General features: G+C 42.3%; 1 protein-coding gene across 2 annotated transcripts in view; it reads left to right on the top strand.

Moving 5' to 3' along the window:
- The window catches only part of vps50 (VPS50 EARP/GARPII complex subunit), a 321,852-nt gene that overhangs the window by 74,851 nt on the left and 234,989 nt on the right, over window positions 1-12,012 (top strand). For both annotated transcript variants that reach the window (XM_068009984.1, XM_068009978.1), the window contains exon 6: window positions 8,871-8,941. In XM_068009984.1, coding sequence (XP_067866085.1) covers window positions 8,871-8,941 — 71 coding nt within the window. The remainder of the gene's footprint in view (window positions 1-8,870; window positions 8,942-12,012) is intronic.

Raw genomic sequence — 12,012 nt, 5'->3', positions numbered from 1 at the left:
GGCAGGAGGGCTTAAGCTACTTGGATCATTGGGATCTCTTCTGGCGCAGAGGTGACCTATACAAGAGGTACGGGTTGCATCTGAACTGGAAGGGGACCAATATTCTTGCGGGGAGGTTTGCTAGTACAACGCAGGAGGGTTTAAACTAGTTTGGCAGAGGGGTGGGACCCAAAGTAGTAGCCTCTCCGATGAGACAGTTGAGACAAATTTAGAGGTTAAAGCAAGCAAGTCCAGTAGGCAGGCCGGACAGGGGTATGACGGGGAGCGTGGAAGGTCTGGTAGGCTAAACTGCATTTACTTTAATGCAAGAAGCCTTACAGGTAAGGCAGATGAACTCAGAGCATGGATCGCTACATGGGATTGTGATATTATAGCTATTACGGCAACGTGGTTGAGGGATGGGCAGGACGGAATGTTCCGGGGTACCGATGCTTCCGGCGTGACAGAAGTGGAGGTAAGAGAGGAGGGGGAGTTGCACTATTGATTAGGGAGCACGTCACGGCAGTACTTAGAGAGGATATCCCGGGAGGAACGTCCACCGAGGCCATATGGGTAGAACTTAGAAATAAGAAAGGGGTGATCACTTTGCTGGGATTATACTATAGGCCCCCCAGTAGTCAGAGGGAATTGGAGGAGCATATATGTAGGGAAATCACAGATAGGTGTAGGAATTGTAGGGTTGTAATAGTAGGTGATTTTAACTTCCCTAATATTGACAGGGACTGCCTTAGTGCTCAGGGATCAGATGGAGAAGAATTTAAGTGTGTCCAGGATAGTTTTGATTTAGAGATACAGCACTGAAACAGGCCCTTCGGCCCACCGAGTCTGTGCTGACCATTAACCACCCATTTATTCTAATCCTAGACTAATCCCATATTCCTACCAGATCCTCACCTGTCACTACATTCCCCTACCACCTACCTATACTCGGGGCAATTTATAATGGCCAATTTACCTATCAACCTGCAAGTCTTTTGGCTGTGGGAGGAAACCCACGCAGACACAGGGAGAACTTGCAAACTCCACACAGGCAGTACCCAGAATTGAACCCGGGTCGCTGGAGCTGTGAGGCTGTGGTGCTAACCACTGTGCCGCCCCACTGAAGCAGTATGTGGATGGCCCTATCAGAGAAGGGGCTACACTCGACCCCCTCTTGGGAAATGAGGCTGGGCAGGTGGTTGATGTGTCAGTGGGGGAGCGCTTTGGGATCAGTGACCATAACTATTACCTTCAAGATAGTTATGGAAAAGGATAGGACTGGTCCTCAGGTTAAAGTCCTAAATTGGGGGAAGACTCATTTTGATGGCATCAGACAGGAACTCTCAAAAGTTGAATGGGAGAGGCTGTTTACAGGTAAAGGGACATCTGGCAAGTGGGAGACTTTTAAAAGTGAGATAGGAAGAGTTCAGGGCCGGCATGTTACTGTTAGATGGAAGGGCAAGGCTGGCAAGTTTAGGGAATGTTGGTTGATGAGGGATATTGAGGGTCTGGTCAGGAGGAAGAAGGAAGCATATGTCGGGTATAGGCAACTGGGATCAAGCGAGTCCCTCGAGGAGTATAGGGGATGTAGGAGTACACTTAAGGAAATTAGGAGGGTGAAAAGGGGCCATGAGATTTCTCTGGCAGACAAGATAAAGGAGAATCCTAAAGGTATATTAAGAGTAAAAGGGTAACTAGGGAGAGAGTAGGTCCCATTAAGGATCAGTGTGGTAACATATGTTTGGAGCCATGGGAAATAGGCGATGTCTTAAATGAATATTTCTCGTCCGTATTTACCGTGAAGGTCATGGAAGCTAGTGAGTTCAAGGGAGGGAACAGCAATATCCTGGAGCATATCAACATTACAAAGGAGGAGGTGTTGGAGGTTTTGAAGCGCATTAAGGTGGATAAATCCCCAGGGCCTGACCAGGTGTATCCTAGGATGCTATGGGAAGCAAGGGAGCAGGTTTCTGGGGCCCTGGCAGAGATTTTTGTATCATAGTTAGCCATGGGCGAGTTACCGGAAGACTGGAGGATAGCTAATGTTGTGCCTTTATTTAAGAAGGTCAGCAGGGATAAGCCAGGGGACTACAGGCCGGTGAGCCATACATCAGTGGTGGGAAAGTCATTGGAAGAGATTCTGAGAGACAGGATTTATATGCATTTGGAAAGGCAAGGTCCGATTAGGGATAGTCAGCATGGCTTTGTGCATGGGAAAATCATGTCTCATGAATTTGATTGAGTTTTATGAAGCGGTGACCAAGAGGATTGACAAGGGCAGGGCGATGGACGTTGTCTACATGGACTTTAGCAAGGCCTTTGACAAAGTCACGCATGGTAGGCTGGTCCAGAAGGTTCGAACACATGGGATCCAGGGTGAGCTAGACAACTGGATACAAAATTGGCTTGGTGATAGGAGGCAGAGGGTGGTAGTGGAGGGTTGTTTGTCAGTTTGGAGGTCAGTCACCATTGGTGTGCCGCAGGGATCGGTGCTGGGCCCTCTGTTGTTTGTCATATATATTAATGACTTGGATGTGAACGTAGGGGCATGATTAGTAAGTTTGCAGATGACACCAAAATTGGTGGTATAGTGGACAGTGAAGAAGATTTTCTAAGGTTACAACAGGATATAGATCAACTGGGAAAGTGGGCAAGGGATTGGCAAATGGAATTTAACGCAGACAAGTGCGGAGTGATGCACTTTGGGAAGTTAAACCAGGGCAGGACATATACAGTGAATGGTAGGGCCCTGGGGAGTGTTGTTGAGCAGTGAGACCTTGGGGTGCAAATACATATTTCCCTGAAAGTGACATCACAGGTAGACAGGGTGGTCAAGAAGGCGTATGGCATGCTTGCCTTCATCGGCCGAGGCAGTGAGTACAAGAGTTGGGACGTCATGTTACGGTTGTACATAACGTTGGTTAGGCCGCATTTGGAGTACTGTGTGCAGTTCTGGTCACTGCACTACAGGAAAGATGTGATTAAGCTAGAGAGGGTGCAGAAAAGGTTCACAAGGATGTTGCCTGGTTTGGCGGGTTTGAGTTATAAAGAGAGATTGGATAGGCTGCGTCTGTTTTCCCTGGAGTGAAGGAGGCTGAGAGGGGACATGATAGGGGTATATAAAATTATGAGAGGCATAGATAGGGTAGATAGCCAGAGTCTGTTTCCCATGGTAGGGATGACTAAAACTAGAGGGCATAGATTTCAGGTGAGAGGGAGGAGGTTTAAAGGGGATCAAAGGGGTAAATTTTTCACACAAAGTGGGTATCTGGAATGAGCTGCCAGAGGAGGTGGTGGAGGCAGGAACAGTAGCAACATTTAAGAGGCATCTGGACAGGTACTTGAATGAGAAAGGCATAGAGGGATATGGAATTAATGCAGGCAGGTGGGATTAATATAGATAGGCATTATGGTTGGCATGGACGCAGTGGGCCGAAGGGCCTGTTTCTATGCTGTACGACTCTATGACTCTATAAACGATGGAAAAAAAAACACTCACCAATCCCCTACCAGTTTTCCTGTGACATCACACTTGGATTATTATTTCTCTGTCCTCAGAACAAGGTCGCTCCACGCTGATGGCTTGAACTGGGCCTCTCTCTGAGTGTGATGGAATACTCTCCACTTGCCTGGATGAGTAGATAGCAGCTCCAACAACACTTAAGAAGCTCGACAACTTCCAGGACAAAGCAGTCAACTTGATCAGACCCTGTCCACCACTTAAACATACACTTCTTCCACCACTGGCATACAATGGTAGCAGTGGGTACCATCTACAAGATGCACTGCAGCAACTCTAAGCCTCCTTTGACAGCACCTTCCAAGCATGTGATCTGTATCACCTAGAAGGACAAGGGCAGCAGACACTTGGGAACACCACCACCTGCAAGTTCCCCTCCAAGCCACACATCTGCCTGACTTGGAAATATATTGCCATTCCTTCACTGTCATTGGGTTAAAAACCTGGAACTTCCTCCCTACTAGTACTGTGGGTGTTCGATCCCCACATGGACTGCTGTGGTTCAAGAAGGCAGCTCACCAGCGCCTTTTCAAGGGCAATTAGGAATGGGCAACAATTGCTGGCCTTGCCAGTGACATTCATATCCACGAAAGGATTAAAAAAAAATTCTGACTGCCCCTGCCTCAGCTCATCTGCTGAAGAAACCCTCATCCATGTCTTTGTTAATTCTAGACTTGAGTATACCAATGCTCTTGGCCAGCTTCCCATCTTCCACCCTCCATAAAAGTGAGCTCATCCAGAAAGCTGCTGTCCTCTGTGTGCTAACTTACACCTAGTCGCCTTCATGCATTACCTGACTTTCACTGGCTCCCAGTCCTGCAGCGCCTCCGTTTTAAAATTTTCGCCCTTGTTTTCCGATCTCTCCATGGCTTCCCCATCTCTGTGACCTCCTTTAGCCCTACAACCCTCCAAGATCTCTGTGCTCCTCCAGTTCTGGTTTCTTGTGCATCTTTTCTAAACTCACACGCCCTGATTTTAATCTCGCCACTATTGTCGGCTGTGCTTTGAGCTGCCCAGGTTCTAATCCCTGGAATTCTCTCTCTCAACCTCTTTGTGCTTCAACCTCGCTCTCCTCCTCTAAGATGCTCTTTAGAACTTAATTTTTTGACCAAGCTTTTGATCATCTGTCCTAAATGTGCTATATAAATGCAAGTTGTTGTTCATTGTCCAGCATTCTATCAGATGAAGTAATTTGATGTCAGCACTAAATTATTTTTCTTCACACATTTACCAAGCCTATTGACTGTGCTGGCACTCGGGTGTGAACCTTGGAATAGCTTAGAATTGTAATTTGGAACTGAAGTATTTCACAGTTTTACACCACAGATTTTAAGAAGTAGAGGCTGTGTTATTTGGTGAGATTGGTCCTTGGCGGTGGGTCAGAAGAAGTGACAGTGAATCAATAGCCTCTTTTTGTCCTGCTTTTGCAAGCTACTCTAAAGTAATATTGTTCATGTATCTTTCCACGCTTTGAGCTGTCTTGTATACCTCTGAGATTACTTCTTGGACACCTCCTTTCCAAGGCTAGTGACCCCAAGTTTCTCTAATCTTGCTCATAATTCAAACTATTCATAGTACAGCTATATCTTCTGACTCTTGTGCACTGCTTCTAGTGTTTGAATGTCAGATTCTATGCAACCAGAATTGAATACAGCACTCACAATACAGTCAAGACCATTTGACAGTCTGGTCATATCTTCCTCTGACTTGCATAGTACAGTTTTGGCAATGTAGTTCAATATTGTATTGGGTTTGTTAAGTAAACGGTTCCAGTTGCAATACCTGAAATTATTGAACTTTGCCTGCTCCTATTTATGTTTCTTTTATTTCCCATGCCTTCAGCATTCATCTTTCATTATTACTGTCCAGCTTGGTTGGTCTAACTTGCTGAGTACAGGCACCTGTTGTGCTTCTCCCCTGTTGAATACCATTTAGCACTGCAGTTCTATTCTGTTCGCTGCACTTCACTCCTGCTAGTTCCAGTTTCCACTGTGCTTTTTTTTACTGCATTGCGGAGGGAAATGAAGGCAAAACAAACTAAATCTAACCATTAAAACAAAAGACTCCAACAATGTTGAATTAACCCAAATAGAAATAAAGTGAAATACATAAAAATCATTATAATGAGGGAAAGGGTAAAGAAATTTACAAAGCAGAGAACTTGGAAAGTAACAGTCACGATAAGAGACACAAAAAAGAATGTTGCTTTTTACAACAAAATCATTTTCATAGATAACTCACTTTTTCCACAGCAGTACCACAGAAGGTCTAATGGTTATCGTCAGAAATGGTATGGGAATTGTTCAATCTCATACGAACATAAGAATTAGGAGCAGGAGTAGGTCATTCGGCTCCTTGAGACTGCTCTGCCATTTGATAAGATCATGGCTGATCTGATTGTGGCTTCAACTCTTTCCTGTCGACCTGCTATGACCTTTGACTCCCTTGTCAATCAAGAATTTATCAAACTCAGCCTTAAAAATATTCAATGACCCTGCCTCTACTCTCTGTGGAAGAGAATTCCACAGACTAACAGCCCTCTGAGCGAAAAAAGATTCCTCCACTCTCTTAAATGGGAGCCCCCTTATTTTTAAACTGTGTCCCCTAGCTCTAGTCTCTCCCATGAGAGGAAACACCCTCTCAGCATGCACCCTGTCAAGTCCCCTCAGGGTCATACATGTTTCAGCAAGATGACCTTTCATTCTTCTAAACTCCTATGGATACAGGCCCTACTTGTCCAACTTTTCCTCATTAGATAACCCCTTCATCCCAGGAATCAGTCGAGTGAACCTTTTCTGAACTGCTATTGCAGTTATATCCTTTCTTAAGTAAGGAGACCAGAGTGTACACAGTACTCCAGATGTGATCTCACCAACACCCTGTACAACTGTAGCAGAACTTCCCTACTTTTATATTCCATTCCCCTTGCAATAAATGATAACATTCCATTTGCCTTTCTAATTACTTGCTGTACCTGCCTACTAACCTTTGATACGAGGGCACCCAGATCCTCTGAACCGCAGAGTTGTGCAATCTCTCTCTATTTAAATCTCTTTTTATATAAAAATGTTCGGATGGTTTGATAATATAAGTGGTAAAGATTTTTTGTCTGTTGATATCATCATCTTATGAATTTACTCGTGACAACTGTTTTCTATCATGTAGCCAATTTTCAATCAGTCTTGGTAAAAAAGTTTAACCCAAGAGTATAATAGTTACTGAGGAAGAGGATACAAAAACATATTTGAAATAGTATTCCACGATGTCAAACAATAAGAGAAAAGCATAAACTGTTCAGGAGCATCATCATAAAAAAAAAACACACATCACAGGATTTAATTTATTCAGGTAAATATATTTAATTTGCAGTGGGAAATAAAGGAATATTAAATTAATTGTAACTAATTAGATTGCAAAAAGAAAAGTCATATTTACTATTTCGACGTCTCCTAAATTATGCACTGTTACTGCTGCTACTGTAAATCATCTGAATATGGCAGTTATTGCTGTACTGAGAGTTTTCATAGATTCAGTGCACTGTAAATAATATGGGGTCTCATTCTAACAGTGAAACAACATTGGTTTAAATGTTGGAGCATATTTAAACACCTGTGCTTTAACACTAGACTCTTGGAACACTCAATTTGAAATTCCTCAGTGCGCTATTTTAGCAGGAATATCTTGATATTGGAAGGGAAATTGTGTAAGTATTGAATGCATTTTAAACTTTAAGGCTGATTGAAAGTTATGCTGTGACATACCTAAAAAGGTAGGGCATTGATGTGCAGTAAGATTGTGATGAGATGGTAGAAGTGTAAAACTTCTTTCAACATGCAAAGTAATGTGAGAATATAGTTATCAAGCATATTATACAGGAGATAGAGAGAAAATAGGGAACTATAGGCCAGTTAGCCTAACATCAGTCATTGGGAAGATGCTGGAAACTATTATTTAAGAAGTCTTGACGTTGCACTTGGAAAAGCATACTATGATTAGAAGTCAGCATGGTTTTACTAAAGGGAGATCCTGTTTGACAAATTTATTACAGTTTTTTGAGGATGTAACCAGTAGGGTAGATAAAGGGTAACTGGTAGATGTTGTATACCTGGATTTTCAAAAGGCTTCGGTAAGGTGTCCCATTAAAGATTAATAGGCAAGATAAGGGTTCATAGTGTAGGGGGTAATACATTCACGTGGATAAAGGATTGGTTAACAGACAGGAAACAGAGAGGGCATAAATGGGGCATTTTCAAGTTGGCAAGCAGTGAATAGTGGGGTGCAGCAAGGATCAGTGCTAGAGCCTCAGCTATTTACACTCTATATTAATGACTTGGATGAAGAGTCAGAGTAATGCATCTAAGTTTGCTGATGATCCAAAGCTCGTTGGAAAAGTAAGCTGCGGGGAGGATGTAGAGAGGCTGCAGAGAGATATAGACAGGTTAAGTGATTGGGCAACAAGATGGCAAATGGAGTATAATGTATGGAAGTGTGAAGTTGTTCACTTTGCTCATAAAAATAGATGAGCAGAATATTTTTTTAAAGGTGTGAAACTGTTAAGTGTTGATTTTCAGAGAGACCTGGGGGTACTGGTACAACGAATGCACAAAGTTAAAATGCAAGTGCAGCAGGCTATTAGGAAGACAAATGGCATGTTTGTATTTATTGCAAGGGGAATGAAATATAGGAATAAAGAGGTCTTACTAAAATTGTACCGGGCTTTGTTGTGACCGCACCTGGAATAGTGTGTGCAGTTTTGATCTCCACCTTTTAAGAAAGGAGGCAGTGCAGTGAAGACTTACTAAATTGGTCCCTGGGATGAGGGGATTGTCCTGTGATGAGAGGCTGAGTAAATTGGGCCTATATTCTCTGGCGTTTAGAAGAATGAGAGGAGATCTAATTAAGACATACAAGATTCTGAAAGGGCTTGATAGGGTAGAAGCTGAGAGATTGTTCCCACTGGTCAGGGAATCTAGAACACAGTCTCAGGATAAGGGGCCAATCATTCAGGACTGAGATGAGGAGAAATTACTACACTCAAAGGGTTGTGAATCTTTTGAATTCTCTACCCCAGAGGAGTGTGGGTGCTCCATCATTGAATACATTTAAGGCTGGGATAGATAGATTTTTGGTCACACAGGGAATCAAGGGATATGGGGAGCGGGTGGGGAAGTGGAATTGAAGCCCAAGATCAACCATGATTGCATTGAGTGGTGGGCCATATGGTCTACTTCTGCTCCTGTTTCTTGTGTTCTTATTGACATGCCTGCATATGGCTTCACTTAAAAACTAAGTTAACACCGTCAAGGTAAGGATGCTGCTTTAAAAAATCTAAATATTTGAAATAAATTTAAAAAAAAAATATATTTTGCAGGAACTTGAAAGAGTTACGTCATTGCAGGCCAATCTTCAATTGGCAGCTGTCATATGTACAAATGCCAGAAGGTAAGAGTTGTTAATTTCCCAAAAAAACAATGTTTGCTAAGACTGCTATAGTAGTTGGTGAGCGTTTTCAATTATGCATTTTGCCACTACTTATACTGACCGACTGCTGTGGGTGCCAGCTTAATTTAAGATTGTATTGCCAAAGGGCAAATTTTATGTGTTGAAACACGAGAAAATGTATTGAGCAGAAGCATTTTATTATAAAGGGTGCGTGGAATGGATGACAGTGATAATTGCTGAACCAAGGCTGAATCCTCACAGCTGAGGATGAAGTTGGAAAAAGATCTCGGAGTCTAAGTAGACCTCGTGTTCAAAATGGCTGGGAAATGCAAAACAACAATCAACAGAACCAGTACAATGTTGAACTACATAACTAAAACTGTGTAGTGCTCTGCCCAGATTACACCCTGAATAAAAAGTCCTGTTCTCAAAGAGAGGCAGGAAAGATACTCAGGTCCTAGAGATAATGTAAAGATAAGGATACATCACAAGGATAATCTGTATTTTTAGATATCTTCGTTATGAGGGAAGACCGGAGAAACATGGGCATTTAAGTTTTTAAAAAAGACAGTTTGAGATTTGCAGGATTGCTAACAGTATAATGTTATGACGAGGTGAGAAAGGTGTCTAGGGGTCTGTTACTGTCTCCACCTGATCTTATTGTAACGGGGTATTATTTTTAAACACTATGTTTTGAGCTTCCCCTTGTGAATCCTTGTTCACAGCTTTCCAATTATAAGGCAATGAAATGAACATAAACAGGCTTTCTTAGGCTTAAAGAAGGAAAGTTTATTGTTAAAGTTGAAATTTATTAAACCTTAAACTTAAACTCTAATATGGTTAATGCCTACGGATATGCGACGCGCCCGCGCTAGCATGCACATGCGATACACGCATGCAAATAAGGACAGAAAAGAGCAGAAGAAAAATTAAAATGGAGAGGCTTGAGGCAATCTCTGAAGGGGGTTTCTTGTTACTGTTTCTGTGTTTCTAGCTCACCGTAGAGTCCTTGATTGTAGGCAGCTCTTACTGCTCGTTAGGGTCCAATATTCTTCTTAAACCTTGTTTACTGTAGGAGTCTTTTTTCTCTTGGGGTTCATGTGTCTTCACTGGTTTCTGATGCTGATGAGAGCAGACAGGAGAGAGATGTTCTCAGTCCAGGAGAAAAGTGCCTTCTGATTTCAAATTCCTTGTTGGAATTTCAAATTCAAAAAACCTCAACAGGCAGTCAGTCATGTGACCAAAATTGGTCTGACTACTTCTTCTGTGTATTGGGGAAGCAAAAGACTGGGTCCCTTTGTTCCACCGCTGTCGGTTACTATGCAAATGTCTTTCCAGTTGGGCTTGCAATTTTAGGTTTTAATGTTCATGTGGCGAAATCATGTCTCTCTCAGTCTTGGCAGGTGGGGGGGTTTGCCTGACAAAATTACAGAATGGTACAGCACCAAAGATCATTTGGCCCATTGTGCCTGTGTTGGATTTTTAATAGAGCTATCAAATTAATCTCATAGCTCTGTAAATATTTTCCTTTCAAGTATTATTCCAACTTTCTTTTGAATGTTCCCATTGAATCTGTGTCCTTCACTCTCTCAGACAGGCTGAGCACAACAGCACGCTGAATTTAAAAAAAAAAAGAATTGTTTCCTCATGTTGCCTCTGGTTCTTTTGCCAATGACCTTAAATCTGTGTCCTCTGGTTACTGGGCCTTCTGAACTGTTAACAGATTGAATTTAAACATCTCTATAAAAGCTCCTCTTAACCTTCCTCTGTCCTAAGGAGACAACTCTAGTTTCTCTCGTCTTTACGCAGAACTGAAGTCCCTCAGCCCTGGTAGTGTTCCAGTAAATCTCATCTGCATTCACTCCAAAGCCTTGACATCCTTCAAATGTGGTGCCCAGAATTGAACACATGACTCCAGCTGAGGCACGACCAGTATTTTATAAAAGTTTAGCATCACTTCCTTACTTCCTTGATTTTGTACTCTATTACTCTATCAAGAAAACCAAGGATACCAAAATGTATCACTTCACACTTCTATGTGTTAGATTTCATCTGTCATATGTCTGCACATTTCACTGGTCTGTTTATCTTATCCTGAATTTTGTTTCTATCTTTTTTATTGTTTACTACATTTCCAAGTTCCGTGTCATCTGCAAACTTGGAAAAAATGGGTTATATACCCAGATCCAGATCGTTTATAGCTATAAATATATTGAAGAGCAGCAGTCCTAATACCCCTGGGGAATATTCGTATATACATTTCTCAAGTATGAAAAGAATCATTCACTACTACTCTCTGCTTTCTGTCCCTTACTCAATTTTGTATTCATGCTGCTACAGTCCCTTTAATATCACGGGCTTTAATTTTGCTTAACAAGCTAATATATGGTACTTTTTGTTTTATTCTCCCATGGGATGTGGGTGTTGCTGGCATGGCCGACACTTGTTGACCATCCCTAATTGCCCTTGACAGCTGAGTGGCTTACTAAGCTACTTCATAGGGCAGTTAAGAGTCAGCCACATTGACGTGGGTCTGGAATCACGTGTGGGCCAGACTAGGTAAGGATGGTGGAGTTCCTTCCCTATAGGACATTAGTAACAATCAACAATCGATAGTTTCATGGCACCATTACTGAGACTAGCTTTCAATTCCAGATTTATTAATTAATTGGCTGTGACTGAGACCGTGGCCAGTGGCAAGGATGAAACCATTGAAGGTGACACTATTGTTATGAAGGTGCTCCATTCTTAAAATGTTTTGAGGACGAGTGTTAAAGATTATGGACATTGGTTCATTTGGAAAACTGAAAAGATTCCATGGATTTTTTTTTTACAAGCATCACTGAGAGGACACTTGAGGTTTTGTTTGAAGCAAACCTTTACTGGATGTCATGCTTTAAGCTAAATAAACAACAGAAGCCTTGGTGACTCGGGAGAGTTGTTTAGAGAAGTGACCTGTCAAGAGTTGGTTTCGCTTTAGGGATGTTGTTTTGGTTCAGTTGGGGTGTGGACTGTTTTGAAGATAGTTGTAGATCAGCCTGCCAAAAGAGAAGCACCCAGCTCACCTCTTT

Source organism: Heterodontus francisci, chromosome 2 (genome assembly GCF_036365525.1).
Source record: "Heterodontus francisci isolate sHetFra1 chromosome 2, sHetFra1.hap1, whole genome shotgun sequence".
NCBI lineage: Eukaryota > Metazoa > Chordata > Chondrichthyes > Heterodontiformes > Heterodontidae > Heterodontus > Heterodontus francisci.
This window is presented reverse-complemented; position numbering and strand designations above follow the sequence as displayed.